Source organism: Cibotium barometz, chromosome 38, assembly GCF_041138505.1.
Source record: "Cibotium barometz isolate CiBa-2024 chromosome 38, ASM4113850v1, whole genome shotgun sequence".
In the NCBI taxonomy this organism is placed as follows: domain Eukaryota; kingdom Viridiplantae; phylum Streptophyta; class Polypodiopsida; order Cyatheales; family Cibotiaceae; genus Cibotium; species Cibotium barometz.
The window spans coordinates 40,664,344-40,691,170 of record NC_141083.1 but is presented as its reverse complement, the minus strand read 5'-3'; the positions used below and the strand labels follow the sequence as shown (position 1 = coordinate 40,691,170).

General features: G+C 47.8%; 2 protein-coding genes across 5 annotated transcripts in view; one reads left to right on the top strand and one right to left on the bottom strand.

Moving 5' to 3' along the window:
• The window catches only part of LOC147616718 (endoribonuclease), a 74,949-nt gene that overhangs the window by 9,602 nt on the left and 38,520 nt on the right, over positions 1 to 26,827 (bottom strand). The gene's annotated exons all lie outside the window — the stretch shown is intronic.
• LOC147616719 (uncharacterized) lies at positions 9,080 to 9,671 on the top strand. The gene is made up of 2 exons (XM_086777012.1): positions 9,080 to 9,178; positions 9,309 to 9,671. The coding sequence occupies exons 1-2, from the start codon at positions 9,134 to 9,136 to the stop codon at positions 9,669 to 9,671; spliced, it is 408 nt and encodes a 135-aa protein (XP_086633138.1). The 5' UTR covers positions 9,080 to 9,133.

Sequence of the window (26,827 nt, the reverse complement as noted above, 5' to 3'; positions counted from 1 at the left end):
TGCGCTTTCATGCCCTCGTCTCCTCTATGATAAATATATGATCCAGTGTCAAATACTCCCCCATGAAACTTGCCAGGCCAATAGCCTGCTTCCCCTGTGACTTTGCCAACTGGCCAATCTCAGCCTCCAAAACAGATCCATAGGTCTAGGCCATTGTATGGCCAATCATGATATATATATATACCTAGAAGAATCCAGGAACATGCCCAAATTCACCTTTTAGGAACGTGCATGTTATATACTCTGGTAGTCAACCCACAAGACTATATAACTATCAACTCCATTATGCATAGTATGGACTAGATACTACGACATCCCCACTAGTTACTGGGATCCATGGGGTATCTTGCCTTATGGATAGGGATCAAGGTAGGATCAAAACGTACGTACGGATCCAATCCGTACAGTACGGGGATCCGTACGTACGGATCGATCCGTACGTTTTTTTTTTTGGGTGGGGTTTTCGTTGTTCGCCTGCGATAAACTTTTTTTTTTTTGGGGTTTCGCATTCATTTGGGTTTCGCCAATAGCGTTGGACTCCGTACTGCCGCCAACGATAGCACCTGGACTCCGTACAGCCGCCAGCGCACACCTTCCGGTACAGTCTCCAGCCGCCAGCGCACACCAGAGAGAGATGACAGAGATCAGAGCTCAGTTTCACAAAGAGGGTGCGGAGCGACTGGCTCGCTTCAGAGCACACCCAGGCATGTTCTTCAGGGAGCTGTGGACACCCCCTTCACTGATGTATACCATTTTATACCCCCAGTATGGTACAGGATGGAGCTAGCTAGGTTGCATATCATGATTGTATACTCCATGCATATAGCTTTGCATTCTCCTAGTAATAGAGCTCCATCCCCTGCACACCCAGATTCAGCTTTTTTATTCAGTACTTTTTCATTTTGTTGGGATGACAGAGGATACCCCATACAGGTACTCCGATTTGTCTCATAGGCCGAGTTCGGTCTTTTGGAAGACGTTAATAAAATCTTTCTCTCTCTCTCTCTCTCTCTCTCTCTCTCTCTCTCTCTCTCTCTCTCCCCCCGCTACTGTTGCCACCGCGTTCCCTTTGCTTTCCATCTTCTGTGTTCTTGTGCTGTCGCCAGCGATAGCACCTAGACTCCGTACAGCCGCCAGCGCACACCTTCCGGTACAGTCTCTCTCTCTCTCTCTCTCTCCGCTACTGTTGCCACCGCGTTCCCTTTGCTTTCCATCTTCTGTGTTCTTGTGCTGCCGCGCCCTTTGCCCACCCACCGTTGCTCAGGCCCCCAAGGCAGCAACATAACTCTCTCTCTCTCTCTCTCTCTCTCTCTCTCTCTCTCTCTCTCTCTCTCTCTCTCAGAGCCTTAGGCCACCATCTGTGGACCATGCACTTAGCTCTCAGCCTCTCTCTCCCTCTCCCTCACTCTCACTCTCACCTGAGCTGCCCACTAAATATTATGCATTGCATGAGTGCTGAATCCTGATTGAAATTGTATGGCATTGTGCATTGAATTTGTCAGAGCAATCATGCCGAAGCGAGAGAACCCATACTGGAAGGAGCACACAAACGTCATTCGCATTGTGACTACTCCAGGGCAGGCAGGTAGTGGCACTCGACAATGGCAGTGCAAGTACTGCAATTTCACCCTCACGAGTACAATTACTCGTGTCATCAAGCACCTCACAGGCATTGGCACCACCAACAATTGTGCAGGGTGCAAGAGAGTGCCAGAAGCATTGAGAGATCAGTTGATTGCTGAAAATTTCCCTGCAATGGGGGCAGCTGGAAGAGGAAGAGGCACACAAGAGACACAGGATGCGCTTCATGATGCTCTTCTTGGGGACTTGGCCGGTCCATCCACGCAGGTCGATGAATCTCAGGCTTCAGCCTGCCTCTTCTGAGCAAGCATCGTCTGCCAAAAAGAGGCCTTCTGTCATGCAAGATGAGAATGAGGGTGATACACATACGGAAAGGCAAACCACCTTGCCTTCTCGTGTGCATGCATAGTCTTGGGTCAAAGAAAGGCAAAAGGTGGCTGAGATGGAGATTGCTCGCACTCTCATAGAGTGCAATATCTCCTTCAATGTTTTGAGGACTAACCAATGGAAGAGGATGGTCAGAGCTATAGCCCAGGTTGGACACACGGAGTCATGGTCAGGGCTTGAGTACAAAAAGATGCGCACCACGATGCTTGATGAGCAAAAGGCCTTGATAGACAAGGCATTGGTGCCAGTGAAAGCAGGTTGGCAACAATTTGGTTGCACTATCATTTCGAATGGCTGGAGTGACACAAGCCAAGACAAGATTTGCCTATATGTATTTGGTGCTACACAGGCTTTTCAAATTGAGAGATCCACTATTACAGACAGTTGTGGATCCAAAGTGGAGAGATATGTATCATTCACAGACAGAGCCCACCAAATACATACAGAGACGGATACTGGATGAGACCCTCTGGACGGATGTGCAAACTCTCTTAGTGGCTTTGCAGCCAGTATTTGTACTTCTGCGAGTCACAGACATGGAGGGCTCCACTTTGGGCTTAGTGTACCACCTCTTCATGCTGTTGGGTTTTATGCTGTGTATGCACCCAGAGGAGTGCTAGTGATCATCAGTAGGTTACTGGGGCACTTTTTACTTCAGTTAGTGGAGGTTTTTTTCCCCAGTTTAGTTCATTTTCACTTATATGCAGTTTATAAGTGTTTTGGTCCACCCGGCACATTTATGGCCGGTCATGTGAACACTTATCCTTTAGGGGTCACTATCATGTGGCTTGTACTTTACTTTTTCAATAATAGAGATATCTACAGCAGTCGTGTTCACTCTCTCTGCTTGGTTTTCCACGCCTATTTGCTTTCTGTAAACCCTAACCCTAACCCTATTTGGTCTTCAATTGGTATCAGAGCTTTGAAGCTCTACACTACCTGCCCGTACTCATTCTGCGCCGCCTTCAGCAGAGCAGTGAAGCTCTGTATAGCTGCTGCCCGTACAACTGTACCTGCCCGTACAAGACCTGCGCAGCCATCAGCAGGTACACTGCAGGTCCTGTACAAGTTCGCCGACTGCGCCAGCAGTACAGTACTGCACGTCGCCTTCAGTCGGAGCTTGTGTACCAGTCAATCTGCGCTACCTGCCCGTGTCTAGTCGCCTCAAGTTGGCCTTCAGCCCGTACACCTGTGCGCCGTCAGATATTCTCTGCGCCTGCTGCCCGTACCAGGTTGCCTTCAGTCGGGTACTGCATTAGTCAGTACGCCGCCTATAACTTGAGCGCACGTGTACAGCGCACGTGTACCAGCCATCGTACGCCTACGTCTTCAGCGCCAACAGTACTACAACACGCTGCCTTCAGACCCGACAGTGCCTACTATCACTTGCGCAGCCATACGCCTTCAGCGCTGACTGAACCTGCAGTACTATGGTCGCCTCAGTATCGTACTGTACCTGCTTGCTTACAGAGGACTGGTTTCGTAAAGTACCTGCACAGTACAACAATCTACGAGTACATCAATCAACTCTTATCTCAGCTGGTAAGCATTACAGGTTTTGAGTTTTGGGCATTTTTATTTTTCTCTGTGAAAAATATACAGGCACAACAGGCAGTTTTTCTAGCAAGAAAAATATACAGGTTTTTAGCACAGTTTGGGTGCAGCCAATTTGGGCATTTTTGGGGCATTTTGGCATTGTGTATGCCATTTGCTGCTCTACTCAGTCATTGGTGCATTGAGCTGCACATTCAGAGGATTGAGAGTGCAGGCAAATTTGGGTGAACTGTATTCAGTGGAGTACAGTTGTTATCAGGGTTTTTGCTATTGGGTTTTTTGGTAAACAGGTACAACATTGTGCGTAAAGCATAATGGCAAATCAACAGCAAAGTGATGTATTCACATATTTGTCTAAGGAAGACAAATTGGATGGCACGAACTACTCCTTGTGGAGTTTTATGCTGAAAAATGTGCTTGTGGCAAAAGGTCTTTGGGATTTTGTTAGTGGTGATGAACCACGTCCAGGTCCATTGGCTCCAGAGACTCCTCCCCAAGGGGGTGCTCGTGGACGAGGACAACAGGTACAGGCTCCAGGACAGCCATTGCCTGTTCAGAGAACAAATGCTCAAAAGACATGGGATGCCAGGGATGCACAAGCTTTGTCACTCATTGCATTGTCAGTTCAGAGGTCCATTATACCTCATATTCGTTCAGCTGGCACTTCACAGAATGCATGGGTGACTTTGGAGCAGATGTATGCTGCTCGTAATGAGGCTAGGATCTCATTTTTGAAAAGAGAGCTGGAAAATCAGAAAATGAATGAAGGAGATGATATGTCTAGCCACTTAAACAAGCTGCAGGATTTGAGAGAGCAACTCATCAATGTGGATGAGATTATTCCTGAGACACAACTTGTGTCCACCATCTTGCACTCTTTGCCAAGATCTTACTTGGCTTTCCATACCTCTTTGAACCTCAGCATGAGGAATGCTGTTGAACCCCTCAAATATCAGGAACTTGTTGCTCTCTTACTACAAGAGGAGCAAATGAGGAAGAATATGAATATGAACACAAATGCTGAACAAGCATTTACTACAGGTCAAAAGGGGAAAGGGAAATCTCAGCCAAAGAGTGCAAATCAAAATTCACGTGATGGTGGTTCTTCACAGGATACCAAGAAAGGTGATGGACAGCCCAAGAAGAAGGGCAAATGTCATTACTGTAAGAAGCCAGGTCACTACATCACAGAATGTAGGAAGAGGATTGCCAAAGAGAAGGCAAAGGAAACTGAGATGTCTGTTAATGATGCTCCTAAAGCTCCTCCAGAGACTGCTTCTTTTGTTGAGGACAGGGATTACTGTTTTTTTACATGCAGCTATGATGCCTCTTGGTCTTCACAGGCACTCAGTTTGACAGAGCATGCATGTACTTGGTATTTTGATAGTGGTGCCTCAAAGCATATCACATCTCGCAGGGATTTGTTTAGTCATGTTGGCCCTGCCCCTGTTGGCAAAACTGTTCAGTGTGCCAACAATGCTTCATATCCAGTGTGTGGCATTGGGGAGATTCAGCTTACAGCCATTGATGGCTCCATTCTCCGCCTTACAGATGCCTTATATGTACCAGGGATAAAGAAGAATTTGTTGTCCATTTCTTCTTTAGCACATTGTGGAATGCAAGTCCACTTTGATGATGATAAATGCATGGTCAGAGACAAAGCAAATGCCTTGACCTTGATGCTTACTGGTACATTATGTCATGGACTTTATGAGTTGGATGCATTTCAGCCAGTGGATCAGTCTGCTTATCATGCATTCACTCTTACTCCAGCTATGGTTGATGCAGAGTTATGGCATGCTCGCATGGGGCATGTAAATTTTGGTAGTCTTATGCTTATGCAGCGACATAATATGTTTACAGATCTACCTCTCATGGAGAAGCCTCCAGATCACATTTGTGAAGGATGTATTTTGGGAAAAATGCACAGGTTTTCCTTCCCACGTGATCAGGCTCTAAGAGCAACTGCAAAGTTGCAACTTATACACAGTGATCTTTGTGGTCCCATGCAGACGAAGTCATTAGGTGGTTGCTTTTATTTTGCAACATTTATTGATGACTTCTCTCGTATATGCTGGGTCTATCCTTTGACACAGAAATCACAGGTATATGATGCATTTTTGGCCTTTGTAGCACTTGCTGAGACAAAGTCAGGATGCAAGGTGAAGACTCTCCGTTCTGACCGAGGGGGGGAATATATGTCACATGTGCTGAATTCCTTTCTTGGGAGTAAAGGTATAAAACATCAGTATACTACTCCTTACACTCCACAGCAGAATGGGGTTGCAGAAAGGAAAAATCGGTCACTCATGGAGATGGCCAGATGTATGCTAAAGGCAAAAAGACTACCACATATCTTTTGGGTGGAAGCAGTAATGTGTGCTTGTCATATTTTGAATCGATGTCCCACAAAGGCATTGGTTTCTATTACTCCTTTTGAGGCTTGGCATGGCCGCAAGCCTTCTGTATCACATTTTCGCATATGCACACATACCCAAAGAGTTGAGGAGGAAGCTTGATGATAAAGCCACAAAATGCATTTTTGTTGGGTATAGCCGTGAGAGCAAGGGCTACAGGTTATATGACCCACTATCCAGGAAGATATTTATCAGTCGGGATGTGATTTTTGATGAAAAATCAGAATTATCCATGGCTGGTTATGAGGCAAATCAGGCTGAAAATGATGTGTTTGAAGGTCTACTACCCATGGAGTTTCATTCCACAGTTGGTGATCCAACTCATGAGGGTACTGGACAGCCAGCAAATGATGTAGGTGGTGCAGAAATTCAGCAGCTAAATGAGCCAGAAGCTGAACCAAATATGGGACAGCAGGCACCACAGGTCAGACATATACCTAGATGGTATTTGAGGACATTACAGGACAGCCATTTAGAGGGTCCTCTTGCTGGTCGTACTCGTAGGGAGACAAGGACCAATGAGCATGCACACATCATGGATTTGAATCTGGTTATGGCAGCCAGTTTACAGGATGATGATGAGCCTGATTCATTTGTGGATGCACGAGATAATGTGCATTGGAACAAAGCCATGCAGGATGAGATTGATTCTATTAAAAAGAATCAAACATGGGATTTGGTTGATCTGCCCAAAGGCAAGAAAGCCATTGGTACTAAATGGGTCTACAAGTTGAAAAGACATGCAGATGGATCCATTGACAGGTACAAAGCCCGTCTAGTTGCAAAGGGCTATGCACAGAAGAAGGGCATTGATTATGAGGAGACATTTGCTCCTACATCCCGTATGTCGACACTTAGGTGTGTCATTGCATTGGCTGCACATCGTGGTTGGGTTGTTCACCAGTTGGACATAAAGACTGCATTCCTACATGGGGACCTCGAGGAGGAAGTTTATGTATTTCAGCCCATGGGATTTGCAGAACATGGTCATGAGGGGAAAGTATGCAGGCTGAAAAAGGCCTTGTATGGTTTGAAACAAGCTCCACGAGCTTGGTATGCAAAAATAGATGCTTTTCTACTCACTCAGGGATTTGTGAACAGTCCATCAGAGACCACTTTGTATGTGAAGAAAGAAGAGACAGATCTGCTGGTCATCAGTCTTTATGTGGATGATCTCTTGCTCATGGGATCAAATGATGACAAAATTGCAGCATTTAAAGAGATACTGCAACAGACATTTGACATGTCTGACTTGGGCCTTGTACATTACTATTTGGGCATACAGTTTGTGCAGGATAACAGAGGCATTGGGTTGTTGCAATCACGTTATATTGCTAAACTTCTGGAGAAGTTTAAATTTCAGGATTGCAAGCCTATTAGTACTCCTATGGAGCCTGGGATGAAACTGTCACTACAAGATGACAGTGTTTCCTTTGATGCCACTACATATGCTCAGGCTGTTGGGTGCCTCATTTACTTGTGTAATACAAGGCCAGATATTCAATATGCAGTCTCTCAGTTGAGCAGATTTATGCACAGCCCACGGTTGTCACATTGGCAAGCTGTGAAGCGTGTATTCTGTTATTTGCAGGGTACCTTGTCTATTGGGTTGCTTTATCCCGAGGGGGGTGACATGCAGTTACATGCTTACAGTGATTCAAATTGGGCTGGTGATTTTGATACCAGACATTCCACTAGTGGGAATTGTTTCTTCCTTGGCGCTTCATGCATTTCTTGGCTAAGCAAGAAACAGACCACAGTGGCCACTTCATCTTGTGAGGCAGAGTACAGAGCAGCCTACACTACTACTGTTGAGTGTGTTTGGCTGCGTCGTCTTATGACTGATATGGATATTTCAGTGGAGGAGCCTACACCTATCTATACTGATAGTCAGAGTGCCATTGCTGTGGCCAGGAATCCTGTGTTTCATGCTCGCACGAAGCACATTGAGATTCACTATCATTTTGTTCGGGAGAGACTCCAGGCAGGAGATATCAGTCTGATCTACTGTCCTACAGATCAGAATGTGGCAGACATCTTCACCAAGGCATTACCACGTCCGAAATTTGAAGCATTCCGCAATGCTTTGAATTTGTTTCCTTTTGGTGGATGATGTACAGTGATCACATATCACTCCAGGGGGGTTTGTTGGGTTTTATGCTGTGTATGCACCCAGAGGAGTGCTAGTGATCATCAGTAGGTTACTGGGGCACTTTTTACTTCAGTTAGTGGAGGTTTTTTCCCCCAGTTTAGTTCATTTTCACTTATATGCAGTTTATAAGTGTTTTGGTCCACCCGGCACATTTATGGCCAGTCATGTGAACACTTATCCTTTAGGGGTCACTATCATGTGGCTTGTACTTTACTTTTTCAATAATAGAGATATCTACAGCAGTCGTGTTCACTCTCTCTGCTTGGTTTTCCACGCCTATTTGCTTTCTGTAAACCCTAACCCTAACCCTATTTGGTCTTCACATGCAAATGAAGAGTCATATTGCAGCCTGTACGTCCCTGACACAGAATTGGTAAGTAAAATCTTGATTCTTGATGGCCGATTACAGAATCTTGATTCTTGAGTCTTGACTTACTAATTGCTCTACTTCTCTGTTTATTTTACTCTTGCAGCCGAGATGATAGATTGGCTATTGTGGATTATCGATGGGGGTATATGAGTCGCCCCATTCATGGGATGGCTGCATTCCTCCATCCTTTCTACAAGACGCCACTTCTCTTTCATGATAGGGAGCTGCTCACCTTACGAGATAGGTACATTAATAGTATGTATGATGTGGAGCAGCAATTGGAGATTGATGCGGAGCTCTGCAGCTAGGTCAACAACTTGGGACCCTCATTTGCTAGAGCTGTTGCTCTTAGACCAGAGGCCACCAAGCTTCCTCTTACTTGGTGGCAAAGCTATGGAAGACAGGGTCTTCCACAGCTTACAGATATAGCTCTGCGAGTGCTATCTCAGGTATGTATATCATGTATGTACTATGCCATTCGAACTAGTCTTGTGAAGCTTGTTGGGAATTGCCGAGCTCACATGAATGAAGCACTTTTTTTGAATTGGAGTGCAGGATTGTTCAGCAGGTGCTTGTGAGCACAACTAGAGCACTTACTCGCTCATACATACAAAGATACGCAATCGTTTGAGCACCTCTCAACTAGAGAGACTGGTCTATTGTAGGGCTAACATGAAGCTCGTACGAGCTTATCATGCTTTGGGCACCCCAAAACAGGTGAGTTTATCCTATTCATTCTCTTATGGGGATTGGCCTCCCATTTACATAGCTTTTATACTAGTAACTATAGTATACAAAAAGTTGAGTCGTTGACACTCCGCGTTCTCTTTGGTTTTACGTTGAATAGGTGGATCCAACACGTGTCAAGCTGGTCCCAGATCCTACCACCATTGATGAGGCAGAGCAACGGTTGAGAGATGAGCAGGACGAGATTCTTTGCCTCCTGCATAGAGAGCTGGAGAGTGTAGACAGGCGGGTGACGAGATCGAGAGCCCGGGCTTATAAAATTCAGCTACATGAGGGACCTGCAGATGCAGAGAGTTCTGGCCGGAGAGGCGCCCGGAGAGGGAAGCTGCCTATTCAAACTCCTCGACCACGTGCGAATGAGGCCGTTCGCCTCATTCACACTACCCAGCACGATGATGCAGAGGTAGGGACAGGGACACTTGATTCTCCAGGGTCATCATCCTCATCGGATGATGAGTTTTGATTTGGATTACCTTAGTTTTGATTTGGTGTTGTATGGACATGGCACATTTTGTCATTATTCATAGACTCATTTTCAAATTTCATCATTTTTTGATGTGAATTGTGAGTTGTCACGACTCACTTGTGACAATGTGACTTGTCTTAAGTAATAAGTATTAAGTATTAAGTACGATTAACTTAAGTATGATTGACGACTTTGTGATTCTAATTTCTCACTTTTGAATTAGTAGGTTTTTGACCTTGTTGTGTCTCTATTTCGAAAGTTTTATAAAATTATATGTCAATGTGGATAAGGACTGAAATTTTATGTAGGTGGCTGAAATTTCTGAGATTTTATGTATTTTTACCAATGGTACGTATTTTTACGTACCTTAAAACTTTTTCCCGTACCAAACAATGTACAGTACGTACGGATCCGTACAGTACATAACGTTTGGAACCACCTTGATAGGGATGATGGTGTTGGTGCAGAAAGGGGAAAGCTGTCACGACCCTGTGTTTTTCTCTGGACAAGATGCAGGTGTGCATGGGGACATGGTGGACAGTGTAAATGGCATCAAGTTGGAGTCAAAAAGTAAACCCATGTGTGTACAACCCCAAGTGTGAAGGGGGGCAAAGAGACTTTAAATTGAAAAGGTTTTATAACCTTTGGTGACCAAAAATTAAAGTTTCAAAAGTTTAAAAACTTGGGAGGCCCCTAAGCAATTTATAGAGGCTACTCCACTTTTGGAGGCCCACGTCTCTCTCTTTTCTCCCTCTCTCTTGCTTTTGGGGAGGAGGCGTGCATGTTGGCTACGTGGAGGAGAAGTGGACTGCTTATGTTGGCTGCGCACAGGAGAACTCATGCAGATCTGTACGACTGTACGGACAGCTGTACGGACAGGACAGAAACAGGCACTGGACAGTTCTGCTGCAGGCGGCGCTGGACAGATCTGGCTGCACAGGTACAGGCGTGTACAGGTTGCTGGTACAGACAGCGCAGGCAGGTACGACAGCAAGTACAATACTGTACGACTACTGGTACAGTGTACGAACAGGGCTGGACTGCAGGTTGGTGCTGGACGGATAGCAGGTTCTCCCGTGTTTCTGTCTCTCTCTCATGGAAGCAAGCGATGGGCTGCAGGCAGCTGTAGGAAGCGCACAACTGCAGAGGTGCTGGACTGAACAGGGCATGAGATGCTCTCTCTTGGAAAGAGGGGACCGCAGGAGAAACAGGGGCGTACTCGTGGGGACAGCCAGTACTGCTTTCTCTCTCTCTCTCTCTCTCTCTCTCTCTCTCTGTGCTGAAAAGTAGATAGAGGCTGGTTTCTTTGGACACAAAGGTGGACAGGGGCTGGTTTTTCATGAACATAGACATCATGTCGATGGCGTTCAACTGATGGAACTTTCAGCTTCTCTTTGCTTTGGGTTCGGGACTGTTTTGGGACAGTTTATGGGCTGTTTTTGTTTGGCTGCAAATTCAGCTATGTACTTGGGTTTCCGGCTGCAAGTACAAGGTCACTTGGTTATGTTTCCAGCACTTGGTTATGTTTCTTGGCATGGGAGTGATGCAAGCTCGCATGGCTGCGTGCTCATGGAGCAGATTGTTTTCTTCCTGCTAGAAAGGAACAGAGGGACCTACAGTTATGGGCATCTCTATGTTTCCAAATGTTTCATGAGGGAACAGGTAACTAGATGTATGCCGTTGTTGGCACTATTGTTGGATGGTGCCATGAATGGTTCTGTATGGAAACAGGACAGAAGTTTCAAAGGGAAACAGGCCTAAGGATTTCATGTGGAAACAGGTCGTAGGTTTCTTGAGGAAACATGTTTTTGGGTTTCTCCAGGAGATAGGTCACATGCAGGGAGAAGGTACAGAAATGGACACATGTTTGGTACAGCCTTGCTACAGATTGGGCAGGGGACAGGGAATCCATGACAGAGATGGATAGTACCTCTGGAAGGTAGAGAGGGTTGGTACAGGTGTGTCAACTGTATGGTATGCTGTGCTGTGATGCAAGTTCTCTTTTGAGAGACAGTTTGGGAGTCTGTGTTGTGATGCAGTAGCACTGGATGTGTCAGGGTGTGATTCTGTTCATAGTGTGAGAGGCTATGGATGGTTGTGGCAGCCTTGATCATGGGAGAAAGCTTCTGTATGCAGACTCAATGTGAGAGAGTCTTTCGATGTGAACAATGGCTGGATTTGTTTGTGGATGCCGAGTGGACAAGAAGCCAGATGCAGGTTCTTTGCACGCTTCAAGGGTTCTACTATGACGGCTGAGTTTCCAGCCTTATTGTAATCAAAGCTCTTATAATCAATTAAAGAAATACCGCAAGGGGCGCCACTGCGATTTGGGGCCAATCGGTGTCCGTGTACTATTTGTAGGAGCACTCTAGCTCCCCCTGTTTGTTTTCCTTTTCTAGGTCCTCAATGGCGTTGAAGTGTTTTATGTGCGAGTGTTTGTTTCACTGCCCGTCAGGCCGGTTTACAAGGTTCCGTTGCTGGGACAATCGCCAACTTTCCTAAGGGGGCGAGCTCATGGTTGTCTCATGAGAGTCACATCAAAAGCTTCAACATGTGGAAAGTGAAAAGGAAGTGCAGGACACAGTGTAGGATTGTGTCTTTGCCTATATGAGGTGAAGAGCAAGAGTTGAAGATGAAGTTCAAGAGAAAAGACACCAAGAACAAGAAGCAGTTGAAGTGTTATGGTGCAAAACATGGGTTGAAGGCTACGGCTTTCGGCAGTTTGTCACCGGTCGTATCTTCATAGAGGCTTCATGGGTTTGGAAGACAGTTTCTTTCTATGTTTAGCAGTGGTGATCTACTATGCTTCATCGAGGACTTGTGCTTACCACTTGGGTGGAGTGCAAGCAGGTTTTGGGTGCCTGAGGATGTATCAGATGAGGCTCAGACGAAAGTGGAGGAACTTGACGAGGTTCTTATTCCTGAGCAGATACTGGCACATAAGGAAAGAAAGGTACAGGGTAAAGTTTCCCGTCGCTATCCTGTGAAGTTCAAGAGTTGTTCACTGATGGATGCGAAGTGGATGGAGAAGGGTGACTTAGCAGATTCACCTCAGGATTTGCAGCTTTATCTTGATGCCTTTGAGTTGGAGTCGACTCTTGTTACGGCTCATTCAGGTTCAGTAGAGCATAGGTCTGGAGCATTGCCTGATGCTCAAGAGGGGGGTAGCACCTCCGCTCCCTTGTTACAGACAGGCTCAGTTGTCATCTAGGAGTCGCTTGGTGACATCTTTGTATTCACCCAAAGGTACTGAGGCTGACAGTACATCTGCTTATGGGACTTCTATGATATTGTGTTCTAGACACATGAGATGGTAAAGTTGGGTATGGTTCACAGTCGGCCGCACCTTGAACTATAACTGCAACTATGGATAACTCTATGGAGGACATAAGTCTTGCGAGCAGTCCTAGAGTTGGTTTGATTCATATATGGATTGAACCTTATTTGTGCATGTATGCATACACTTTTTGAGGTAGAGGTATTTTTGTATTCTGGTGCCATTGGATCCTGGTACCATTGAGAATACATTGGGAAACACTCTGCATTGTGTCGTGTGCTGCATGTATATTGGTATGATACATCAAGTGCTTTATTATGTTCATGGATGAACCACTGGGTGTGACTCCTGCGGGATGGCCATGAGACATATGTGGGAAGTACTTAGTGGATGTAGTGTTTGGATGCATTGAGTGCTTGCATATGCTCATGTTGTACCATCAGTCGTGGGTCCTGCGGGATGTCCATGGGCGTAAGGCTTGCAAGCAGCCCTTAGACTGTTACTTTGGAGTAGGTAGAGCATTTTGAGGAGCATATTGTTTGCGAATGCATATATGTGTCATGCACATGTGTGTCATATGTAGAATGATGCATAGTTTTGTTTTTGGCTAACACAGTTAGCGTGTTTCCATTTGGTTCTAGACTTTTGCTGTAGGTTCTGAAGGAACAAGCAAGAGGTGTTTGTCACTTTGGCGTGACAGTGTGGCCTATTGTGCAGGATGATTGTTTTATCACCCAGATGCATTGGAAGGCCATTGTTTTTGCCATATGGGGAGTCTTTGCTCATAAGATGCCTTACTGTGCCATTGAGTGCAATCGAGGACGCTTGCCATTTTTCAAGAGGGGGGTATGTCACGACCCTGTGTTTTTCTCTGGACAAGATGCAGGTGTGCACGGGGACATGGTGGACAGTGTGAATGGCATCAGGTTGGAGTCAAAAAGTAAACCCATGTGTGTACAACCCCAAGTGTGAAGGGGGGCAAAGAGACTTTAAATTGAAAAGGTTTTATAACCTTTGGTGACCAAAAATTAAAGTTTCAAAAGTTTTAAAACTTGGGAGGCCCCTAAGCAATTTATAGAGGCTACTCCACTTTTGGAGGCCCACGTCTCTCTCTTTTCTCCCTCTCTCTTGCTTTTGGGGAGGAGGCGTGCATGTTGGCTGCGTGGAGGAGAAGTGGACTGCTTATGTTGGCTGCGCACAGGAGAACTCATGCAGATCTGTACGGCTGTACGGACAGGACAGAAACAGGCGCTGGACAGTTCTGCTGCAGGCGGCGCTGGACAGATCTGGCTGCGCAGGTACAGACGTGTACAGGTTGCTGGTACAGACAGCGCAGGCAGGTACGACAGCAAGTACAATACTGTACGACTACTGGTACAGTGTACGAACAGGGCTGGACTGCATGTTGTGCTGGACGGATAAGCAGGTTCTCTCATGTTTCTGTCTCTCTCTCATGGAAGCAAGCGATGGGCTGTAGGAAGCGCACAACTGCAGAGGTGCTGGACTGAACAGGGCATGAGATGCTCTCTCTTGGAAAGAGGGGACTGCAGGAGAAACAGGGGCATACTCGTGGGGACAGCCAGTATTGCTTTCTCTCTCTCTCTCTCTCTCTCTCCCTCTGCTGAAAAGTAGATAGAGGCTGGTTTCTTTGGACACAAAGGTGGACAGGGGCTGGTTTTTCATGAACATAGACATCATGTCGATGGCGTTCAACTGATGGAACTTTCAGCTTCTCTTTGCTTTGGGTTCGGGACTGTTTTGGGACAGTTTATGGGCTGTTTTTGTTTGGCTGCAAATTCAGCTATGTACTTGGGTTTCCGGCTGCAAGTACAAGGTCACTTGGTTATGTTTCTTGGCATGGGAGTGATGCAAGCTCGCATGGCTGCGTGCTCATGGAGCAGATTGTTTTCTTCCTACTAGAAAGGAACAGAGGGACCTACAGTTATGGGCATCTCTATGTTTCCAGATGTTTCATGAGGGAACAGGTAACTAGATGTATGCCGTTGTTGGCACTGTTGTTGGATGGTGCCATGAATGGTTCTGTATGGAAACAGGACAGAAGTTTCAAAGGGAAACAGGCCTAAGGATTTCATGTGGAAACAGGTCCTAGGTTTCTTGAGGAAACATGTTTTTGGGTTTCTCCAGGAGATAGGTCACATGCAGGGAGAAGGTACAGAAATGGACACATGTTTGGTACAGCCTTGCTACAGATTGGGCAGGGGACAGGGAATCCATGACAGAGATGGATAGTACCTCTGGAAGGTAGAGAGGGTTGGTACAGGTGTGTCAACTGTATGGTATGCTGTGCTGTGATGCAAGTTCTCTTTTGAGAGACAGTTTGGGAGTCTGTGTTGTGATGCAGTAGCACTGGATGTGTCAGGGTGTGATTCTGTTCATAGTGTGAGAGGCTATGGATGGTTGTGGCAGCCTTGATCATGGGAGAAAGCTTCTGTATGCAGACTCAATGTGAGAGAGTCTTTCGATGTGAACAATGGCTGGATTTGTTTGTGGATGCCGAGTGGACAAGAAGCCAGATGCAGGTTCTTTGCACGCTTCAAGGGTTCTACTATGACGGCTGAGTTTCCAGCCTTATTGTAATCAAAGCTCTTATAATCAATTAAAGAAATACCGCAAGGGGCGCCACTGCGATTTGGGGCCAATCGGTGTCCGTGTACTATTTGTAGGAGCACTCTAGCTCCCCCTGTTTGTTTTCCTTTCCTAGGTCCTCAATGGCGTTGAAGTGTTTTATGTGCGAGTGTTTGTTTCACCGCCCGTCAGGCCGGTTTACAAAAGCCCTCATACAAAAGCCTACCAAAGAGTGTTGCAAGGATGGGAGGTAAGACCTAATGTCCAGATTTAAAGTGCTCAGCCCATAGGCCTTCGTGATCTTGAGCTTCGCCAATGTGCAGCTTTGACAGGACCCGCGTAACATTAGTGGGAGTGAAAAGGGTGGATGATACGAGATGGGGGATGTGTGACACGCATGGTGTGGGCTGATCCAGCAGTGTCGCGATTCCCAGACAAGGGGATCTCTGATGGGTGTAGGTGGCCGCTTTTTCTCGAGGATATACCAGGCTTCTAAGCTCTCCATACTCAGAAAGAGTCAGTAGACTTCTGCCCCTCCATTACGCTGAGAACTCACATTTTTCCAATGGGCAGAAGGATCTCTGCATTTCGCCTATAGAGATCCTCCCACATGCATGTTCTCGTAGGTGGTGCAAACATGTGCTCTTGCATTCCTCATCGTACCAACCATTTTGCGGTTGGGAACCCAAAGGGGTTGGTGCAGTGGAGCAAAGTGTGTAAGGAAAACTGGTTTGAGCTGAATCGTGGATGATGGTGGAGAGTTGTTTTGTGTGCGCACGCACGTGAGAGAGAGAGAGAGAGAGAGAGAAGAAGAAGAAGAAAGAAAGTTAAACTAAACGTCTACAAAAAGCAAAATTGGCCTATGAGACCAAATGAAATGAACTGAATGTAAAAGGGTAACAGCTGGGTACAATGATAGAGCTAAGCGACAGTCTACAGATGAGGTCATGTACAGAGCTCCTTAGGGTGTACCTCTCCTTGGTAGTAGTGATCCATGTAGAGAGAGAGAGAGAGAGAGAGAGAAAGAAAGAAAGAAAGCTGTATTAACGTCTAATAGAGGCCGAACTCGACCTATGAGACAAATCAATGTACAACTGTCAATGTCTTCTGGATGTCCAGAAAAAAAAGGACAAAATGAACATGAAATAAACTATGAAAGTACTGAGCTAGTGGGGGGGTGTGATGGATGGAGCACTACTGCTAGAGGCTCAGTATGCAACCTATATGCGCAAGGTATACAAGAATGCAATGCAAATCTGTCTAGCTCCAACCAGTACCATAATGGGGGTGTAATATGTGATACATAGGCGATGGCGAGGCAAAAATACCTCGGAGCATGATCTCCGGGTGTGAGTATAAGTGAACTAGCTGCTCCTGGATATGGTGCTCTCGGTCTCCGTCTGTGATCTCCCTCTGATGTAGTCTGGTAGCCTGGTGCTCTCGGTCTCCATCTGGCTTGGAGGTCCGCAGCACGCTAAAGTGTAACCCCCTCCTGTGTCAGGATAGGCACTGGGATAGATCTCTGGAAGAAATTAGTGAGCTGAAGCTGTCACCCACCTCTCCCTGTGGTATGAGTCCGTAGCAGTGTCTCTGTGGCGCTGTGTCTCTAGCAAGAACTAGCCAAATCTGCGCTGGTCTGCGGACTCCATGATCTGGCGGAGTGAGGGATGTCCACTGAAGATGGTGGTGTATCTCTCTCTAATGACACTATATGCTCTCCATCTACATACATAATGTTCCTCACTCTCGACCTCCTCCTGGCATAGTCTGCATATCCTCTCTGCTCTGGGGATCCGTGTTGCCCTACCTGCCTCAATCTCAAGCTGGTGTGATGATACTCTGAGCTGGCCAATCACCACTCGGGCACTGTGAGGCATGTACACATCCATGTATCCAGGTCACTGTATGAATCCATCCGCTGAGATACACATAAACTGATCTCTGTAGTATACCATCTTCGGCGATAGAGGCTGACTGGGTGTAATCCAAGTCTCTTGAGTGTATCGCTGCCATAAATCTTGCCGAAGGACACTGTTCCTCACTGTGAGAGAGCTGAATGTGTGGTGCATGTGATCTATGTCAAGACCATGCTGAGTGAGCCACTGTATCATCTATGAATACCATGATCTCCTATCTCCACTCTCTGCGAGCTGCCTAGATGCCTCAAAAGCTCTATTTGAGAGTCGATCTGATGGCATATCTCTGATCCTCTGTATGAAGAGGATCGTCTGGAAGAGGGCCTCTACTAGCATAGGAGGTGCAGCAAACTCCGTTCGGACAATGTCACGTGGGATGGAGGGTTTGCTGCGGATCATCCGTGAGAGCATGAGAATCTGAGGCCTCTCTATCTGAGACCATGTGGAGGTGGCAAGCCCAAGTGCCCATACTGCTGCAGCATACATCAAAGCAGGGGTGACTAGTGTGTCAAACAACCACCCCTTCGTGCGGGGCTCCTGGAAGTGTGCCTGGTGACACTGTCTCTCTAGCATGGCCAGAGCTGCATACCCTCGTGTGAGTCTATCCTTGGCTGCCTGTGCCATAGTAAATCTTCCTAGCGGAGTCGTAATGTAATCCCCATATGAGTCTACCACCTCTACCTGCCCTCCTACTAGTGTGAAGATGGCCTGTCATCGATGGCCTGTCATCGAACCGGCCCTGAGGTGTGGAAAATCATGGCCTTCATTTTCCCAAGGTTCACTGTAAGCCCCCTCTGTGTGCAGAAGTCATCGAGTGCATGGAGATGGTGTTGTAGTCCCATCCGCAACTCAGAGACTAGAATAATATCATCTGCATATAGCATAATGTGGACTGTGGTACTTGAGATGTCTACCCCGTCCCCACCACCGTGACCAATGAAGTCAGTCACCTCATCAATGTATAGCCCAAATAGTGTAGGAGAGAGTGGGCATCCTTGCTTCACACCTATGGTGCTAGCAATAACATCAGATAGCCCCCCGGGGCATCGTATGCGCCCGAAGACCTGCTCATATAAAGCATAGATGCCCCAAACCATCTCTGATGGGATCCCCAATGACTGTAGGCACTGGAAGAGTCTCTCTCGTGGCACCGTGTCAAATGCTTTGCGGAAATCCACAAAGCAGCAGTATAATCTCCTCCCGCGCCCTAGCCTGGTCAATCAGACATCTCAGATTGAATATATGGTCAATAGTGGAGAAAGCTCGTGGGAATCCAGCCTGCCCTGGTGCTGCAGTCCCTCCTTCTCTGCATATGAGCTCAACTCTGCCTCGAGCACTGCGTCATAAAGTTTGGCCAATGTATATGACCAATCATGATAGTCCTGTAGTTGCTCGGGTCTAGCATGTCTCCCGCTTTGTGGAGAGGCACGATGGTGTGCATAGTCCACTCAGCTAGTAGGCCCTCCACTAGTGCCCTATTAAAGAGGTGAGCAACAAAGGGTCCCAGTGTGTCAGCTGCATAAATAAGATACTCACTCTGTATACCTGTGTGGTCAGCTGATCTCCCATGCTGTAACCGGCAGATAGCTCTCTCTACCATCGAGGCGGTAAAGAAAGTAGAGGTGGTAGGGCGGGATTCCTGTGGCTGTGGTATGGGCGGCTGCTGAGGGATATGGTAGAGGCTCTTTGCATGTGTGCCATGTGTGTGGATCCTCAATCGGGGTACGAGGGCGAGGCTCTCTCATCCTGCGCCATGCAGTGGCTGTATCTCTGCTCATGAGAAGGTGGTATATATCCCAGTACTATGCCTCCTCATATGCACGCCTCTTACGGCGTGTGAGGATCCTCATCTGTCGGCTCGCCTGTCTCTGTGTGATGGTCCCCAATGCTCTCTGGGCACGGAGGTGTCTATATAGCTCTCTGCACTCATCATCATACCACCGATTATGGGGCATGCTCCCAGATCTATCTGTATGTGCAATGTGTGTATGATGGGGGAAGCTACAGGTGGCAGCCGTATGTAGTAGAGATGACAGCTGGGTGGTGAGTGTGTCTAGAGGTGACATGGGATCCATCTGGAATAGCCCGTCATATACATAATGCTCATATATTGTAATATGCGGATGCTTCGGAGAAGGATCGGTACTTCAAAACTCAGAAAACAGCACTCTTTTCGCGACGGAATTAACGCACAAACTGTAAGACAATGTGCAGAAAATAGAGAGAGAAGGGGAAGATGGAGAGGACACAGTATTGGGTCCCAATTACCCTCTGTAGGGCCCCCACCACGGATGGTGTATTTGCTTTATTAGAATGATGTAAAACTGAAACAAATACAAAGTACTTGACCTGTTCTTGGCTGGAAAACCTGCCCTTGACCTTCAGTCCTTCACCCCTTAGCTTTAGCAAACCCTTGGCTGTCCTGGCCCTTGAATGCTTGAGGCTCTTGGTGAATTGTGAGATGGAAACAATGATTTAAGACTTGGGTATTTATACCCCTCAAATCATGCAGTCGGCCTGTTCATAACAGCCCCACGACTGAGTATTTTTATTAAAATACTCACACACTTAAAGTGTTTTCACACTGGTTTGAGGGCTGTCCAGCCTGCGCATGACCCTGGGACAGCCTCCTGGCTGCTGGGCATTCAACGCAGAGGTGTGGGACTGCCCCCCACACCTGGCCGCCTTCTGTTCTAGGGTTTAAACCCTCTGTCGGCTGCCTGTCCAGAGGGGTCTGGAGCTGGCCGACTGCCCCTCCAGCCCTTGCCTTGGCTGGTGGGCATAGTCTTGGGCCCTCCTGGCCCCTTGGGGGTGGTTCTACACCTCCCCCATGCCCATCTAAGTATGCACATGCAAACACCTACACTGGGGTAGCCCTATGGGCTGGCCCCATCTCTACATGCAAACTACATGCCTACAGAGGCCTGGCATCCAGTTGCAAACCAGATACACAGCACATCTGACATCATTCTAGAGGGAGACTCACAGCGCGGACTGGCACTGCTTCATGTGCAGGACAATGCACACCTGACCTTGGACTCATGTGCAGGACAATGCACACCTGACCTCGGACGACTGAGATGGATCCCTGGCTGACTCGTCCCGGACTGGGCTCACATGGGACCAGTTCACCATCCCAGGTCCTGCACCTTCTGTACAGAATGTCTACGTGGCATCCAAGTGCGGGATGCACGTGACATCCCCTTCTGCTTAACTTGACGGAAGCTGCATAGCCTCCAAATAATCCGTCAATAAAGCCGGATAGTCTTCGAAAAATTCTTTGTCGAGCCATACCGCTTCATGAGTTCCTCGGTCCTGAAACTTCGTGAGGAACTGTCGTAGTCTTCGGCCTGAGCCATGCTTGAAACGGTGCAGAAGGATCTATTCTGGAACCATTACCTCTGCTTCATCAATAATGTCTGGTTCCGCTTCGTCTTTGACCTCTGAAGGGGGTGGACCTGCATATGGCTTTAACCAACTGACATGAAATACATCGTGCATAGTCCAACTCGGAGGTAGCTTTAACTGCATAGACACCTCATTAATCTTTTTCCGGATGGGGAATGGTCCGAAGCTCCTGAAAGACAACTTTGGGCATCGCTTGCCCACCTGCTTTAATCTTTGCTTCATAATCCGAAGATATACCCAATCTCCTTCCGAAAACTTCATGTCCCTTCGGTCTTTATTGGCCTGTCGAGTGTAGGCCTCTTGCGCTTTAGCCAATCTGTCTTTAACGGACTCTAGGATCTCCTGGTAAGACTCCGTCACTCTGTTCGCCTCCGGTACTGAAGACGAAGTCCTGGTTAACAACGACTGGAAAGGCCTTCCAAACGCTGCCTCATATGGAGTCCTGCCAATAGCTGAAGAAAAAGAGTCATTCAGAACAGCTTGAACTAAAGGCAAAAACGATTCCCACTTACCTTGCTGATCGTGGACGTAACACTTCAGCACATCAAAGGCCAACTGGTTGTATATCTCTGTCTGGCCATCTGTCTGTGGGTGGAATGCACTGGAAAAATTCAACTTAGTACCAAAATTATCAAACAATGCCCTCCAAAAATGACTGGTAAACTTGGCATCTCGGTCTGACACTATGGTCCTAGGAATCCCACCAATCGGGTACCAATGCCGAATGAATAGCTGGGCAACATCCTCGGCGGTCACATTGGCCCTGCAAGGAATAAGCATCACAAATTTGCTGAACCTGTCAACAATAGTCAAACACTGTGTATTACGCTTACTCGGACTGGGAGGCAGATTTGTGACAAAGTCCATCGAAATGTCTTGGAAAGGACCCTCAGGAATTGGCAAAGGCTGTAACAACCCTATCTTCTTTCCACGAGGAGCTTTCACCTTTTGACAAATGTCACAGCGTTGTACATAAGTAAACACATCACGCCTCATCTTTGGCCAATAGTATTGCCGTTCTAACTTCTCCAGAGTCGAATTCATGCCCCTATGACCACCTGTAATGGCGTCATGGGCATCATGGAGAAGAGCTGCCCGGAATGATTTCATGACACACAGTCGGCCTTTGTAGTAAAGCCAACCATCGCGTATCAGAAAATGGCATGGTCCTGTGGCATCCAATGCCTGTTCCCACTGTGTACCGAATTCCTCGGAATCCGCGTACGTGTGCTTCATGTCTTCTAGTCCTGTACCAACAAGGTCCAGTCTAGTGGTCTGAATCGCAGATACTTGTCCCTTCCTGCTCAAAGCATCGGCCACTGGATTGGCCTTTCCTGGAAGGTACTCAATCATGCCACCAAACTGCTGGAATATCTGACTCCAGCGGTGCTGTCGATCACTCCACTGTGCACTGGGCATCGTCTGAATCCAGCGCAATGCCTGATGGTCAGTGCGAACCTCGAAGTCACGGCCATACAAGAAATGTTTCCAATGTTTCAAGGCCTGAATGACTGCTAGGAGTTCACGATCGTAGACTGAGTAATTCTTTTCGGCGGGCAGTAACTTACGAGACATGTAAGCTACTGGATGACCATTCTGTTGCAATACACCGCCAATTGCGATGTTACTCGCATCGGTGATCACCTGAAATGGTTCGTCCCACGAGGCAAGGGCTAGACAAGGCGCTTCTGACAAAGCCACCTTGAGGTTCTGGAATGCCTCCAACGCTCGTGGAGTCATTCGAATCTTTTGCCTCCTTGTTTTCACTCCCTTTAGCAGATCGGTGAGGTCTGCCGAGAGATCAGAAAACTTATCAATGTGGGTGGAATATGCCTGGCATATACCCACAAATGATCTAATGTCATAAGCAGTCTGAGGTACTTCCCAGTTAACAATCTCGGCCACTTTAGCCGGATCAAGTCGAATGCCTTCGGCACTGATTATATATCCCAAGTAATGCACCTGGAACAGATAAAATTCTGACTTCTTTTCATTGACATAGAGCTCGTTGCTTTCCAGCAACCTAAGGACTTTCTCCACATCAATGTCATGCTGCTCAACTGTAGCTGAAAATATGAGTATGTCGTCCAAAAATATGAACACACACACTCCAATCAACTCCCGGAAAATACGCATCATCATGCGGTTAAATGTAGCTGGGGCGTTCGTCAAACCAAATGGCATGACCACAAATTCATAGTGGGCTCGTTCTGTACGGAAAGCTGTCTTGGGGATGTCCCCCTCAACAATCCGAACCTGGTGGTACCCACTCTTTAAATCCAATTTAGAGAACACCTTAGCTCCATTCAGCCTCTCGAGAATATAGTCAATTCGAGGCATAGGGAATCTGCTCTTGATAGTCAGCTTGTTGAGTGCACGATAATCGACACACAACCGAGAAGACCCATCTTTCTTCTTGACAAATAAGATCGGTGCTGCAAATGGCGACACGCTGGGGCGGATGAAGCCAGCTTGCAACAATTCTTGGAGTTGGCGGTCCAACTCCGATTCCATTGCCTTAGAAAGGCGATACGGAAACTTGCTCGGGGGTTCCGAGCCTGGGAGGAGGTCAATCTTGTGATCCTCCGGTCTGGACGGGGGAAGCTGGGGAGGGAGACTGTCCCGAAGAAAAATCTTCTGGAACTTTTCATGGAGAACCGAGTACTTCTCGGAAGCACTGGCCACCGTCTGGGCTGTCTGGATGTAAATCATCGCACACTGTGCGCCTTTCCTAACTGCTCGCTTAGCCTGCAAGTGGCTTATGAGCGGAAAGTTTGGAATACCTGGCTCACACTTAATGGTCACAGGGGTGTTTGACACATTCCGATCAATCTGGAACGTGTGCTTGTCCCACTTGACATCAGGGAGAAACTTGTGAAACCACTGGATCCCCAAAATTATGTCTGCTCCTACAAGAGGGGCAACCATAAAATCACGCACAAACTCTATGCCCTGAATGACTAATTTAGCACCTAGAGCTTCATACTTGACGCTCGTAGTCATACCTGTGCTAAAACCCTCAACTTGTTTGTCCACCGGAGTGAGCTCGAAACGGGCACGCCTAGCGGCCTCTTCCGTGATCACATCCTCCGTGCTGCCGCTGTCAAACAAGACGACGACTCTCTGGCCACCTATGTAGCCAAAGGACTTGAGCAATTCGTTGCGCTCATACTCCTGGTCATGGGCGCCCTTCTGCTTATCTTCGAGCTCCCGGCTAATAATTGCTCCAACTGAAGCACCGGGGGTTGAAGAACTAGGGGTAGCCGCTGGGGTCTGTGTGGGAGCTGTGCTCACCACGGAAGCTGTGGAGGCGGCGGCGGGCTTTGGAGGCTTCTTCGGACAATCCCGAGAAGTATGTCCTTTTGTGTGACAAAAGTAACATCTACCCTCCTTCCTGTACTGAGCAAGCTCCTCAGCACTCAACTTGCCACCTATCTTGCCTGCCTCCGCTTTCTGGTCTGGAGTAAGCTTGGACGCATTGTTCGAGTTCTTGGAGCCCGAGGCTCCCGGGCTCTGTCCTGGGGAAGACCCCGTCTGGTTCTGGCTTTTGCCCCCCGAGGTGTTAGCCTTGGGCGAAGCCGGCTGGGAAGTCTTGGGCTTGCCACCATTGTGTTTCATTTCTGCACTCTGCGCAAGCGAGAGTGCGTCCTCAAAGGTGGCTGGTCTAAACATACGCACCTCCCATTGGATGTGCGTGTCCAAGCCATACAAAAACTGCCCTTTCTTGTCCGCATCAGATAAGCCTAATTGTAGACACAAGGTCGAAATTCTATTGGCAAACTGAAGGACTGGTTGCGCATTCTGACGCGCACCCCTGAACTCGTCTTCGAGTCGCTCAAGGTAGTGGGGCAGTAAAAACCGCTGCTTAAGGTCACGGACGAACTCATCCCACCCATAAGCTGCCATACCTGATCTGGTGTGGGCATGAGCCCACTGAGTCCACCAAGGAATGGCCTCACCTTCCAAATACCAACTGGCTAAGATCACTTTGTCAATATCTGTTTTCCTAACTGCGGCAAAGTAAGCTTCAAATTGATGTAACCATGAATACAGAGTAGTGGGATCGAGTTTACCATTATACTTACTGAAGTTCATTTTCTCGGGAAAATGATTCGAGGGCGCCGCCGGTGTCAATCTGGCGTCCAAAGCTCGGAGGTAACGCTCGTGTTCCACTCGTCGCATGGCTTCGTCTTCTCGTTGTCGAATCTCCAATGCCCGTATCTGCATCTCAAGCAAGGAGCTTGACTGCTGCTGTGACCCCTCGAGAGGGTCCCTGTGACGAGGATCTGGTATCTGAGGTACGGAAGGAGAGGGAGGAGGAGATGGAAAACGCGACGCTGGAGAGCGAGAACGCTCCTCCAGAGCCAAAATCCGCGCCTTCTGCTCATCCAACTTGGTTGTCTGGTCTGCGATTGCTCGCATCATCTGCTGGAACATGTCTTGTACACTCAAGCCGGGTGCCCTAGCTGGGCTGCCTGGTGCACTCTGGTCCCATGGTTCTGGTTCTCTCTCGTCGCCAAAGCTCGCCATAGCGGGGATATGCAGTTCCTTTCCGGAACGCAATCTGACCATCCACTATCTGTGTGGGAGACTTCCGGAGGCTTCCGGAGGCTAAAAACCAACCGTCCTTCGAGGGACAGGAGTCACTCCGAAAGGGGTAGTCCACCGGCGTCTAAAAACCAACCACACGAGCGAAAAATTTTCTGGTTTTCTTTGCTGAATCTTCGTCCTTGAAGTAGGCTCTGATACCACTGTAATATGCGGATGCTTCGGAGAAGGATCGGTACTTCAAAACTCAGAAAACAGCACTCTTTTCGCGACGGAATTAACGCACAAACTGTAAGACAATGTGCAGAAAATAGAGAGAGAAGGGGAAGATGGAGAGGACACAGTATTGGGTCCCAATTACCCTCTGTAGGGCCCCCACCACGGATGGTGTATTTGCTTTATTAGAATGATGTAAAACTGAAACAAATACAAAGTACTTGACCTGTTCTTGGCTGGAAAACCTGCCCTTGACCTTCAGTCCTTCACCCCTTAGCTTTAGCAAACCCTTGGCTGTCCTGGCCCTTGAATGCTTGAGGCTCTTGGTGAATTGTGAGATGGAAACAATGATTTAAGACTTGGGTATTTATACCCCTCAAATCATGCAGTCGGCCTGTTCATAACAGCCCCACGACTGAGTATTTTTATTAAAATACTCACACACTTAAAGTGTTTTCACACTGGTTTGAGGGCTGTCCAGCCTGCGCATGACCCTGGGACAGCCTCCTGGCTGCTGGGCATTCAACGCAGAGGTGTGGGACTGCCCCCCACACCTGGCCGCCTTCTGTTCTAGGGTTTAAACCCTCTGTCGGCTGCCTGTCCAGAGGGGTCTGGAGCTGGCCGACTGCCCCTCCAGCCCTTGCCTTGGCTGGTGGGCATAGTCTTGGGCCCTCCTGGCCCCTTGGGGGTGGTTCTACACCTCCCCCATGCCCATCTAAGTATGCACATGCAAACACCTACACTGGGGTAGCCCTATGGGCTGGCCCCATCTCTACATGCAAACTACATGCCTACAGAGGCCTGGCATCCAGTTGCAAACCAGATACACAGCACATCTGACATCATTCTAGAGGGAGACTCACAGCGCGGACTGGCACTGCTTCATGTGCAGGACAATGCACACCTGACCTTGGACTCATGTGCAGGACAATGCACACCTGACCTCGGACGACTGAGATGGATCCCTGGCTGACTCGTCCCGGACTGGGCTCACATGGGACCAGTTCACCATCCCAGGTCCTGCACCTTCTGTACAGAATGTCTACGTGGCATCCAAGTGCGGGATGCACGTGACATATATGTCTGCCAAGTCATGGGTGAAGTAGAAGGTTGTATGCGATACCTGTGTGGGCTGTGTGGGTGCTGGTGTGGAGCTCGCCAGTGACAGTAAGAGGTATGTGTGATCCGCACCAACATGACAA

What these genes read in the sequence shown, in the direction of transcription:
- LOC147616719 (XM_086777012.1), top strand. Translation starts at nt 9,134, where the DNA reads ATGAAGCTCGTACGAGCTTATCATGCTTTGGGCACCCCAAAACAG. An exon ending in CTTTGGGCACCCCAAAACAG is followed by an intron (nt 9,179 to 9,308) that starts GTGAGTTTATCC and finishes TACGTTGAATAG; the next exon opens with GTGGATCCAACACGTGTCAA.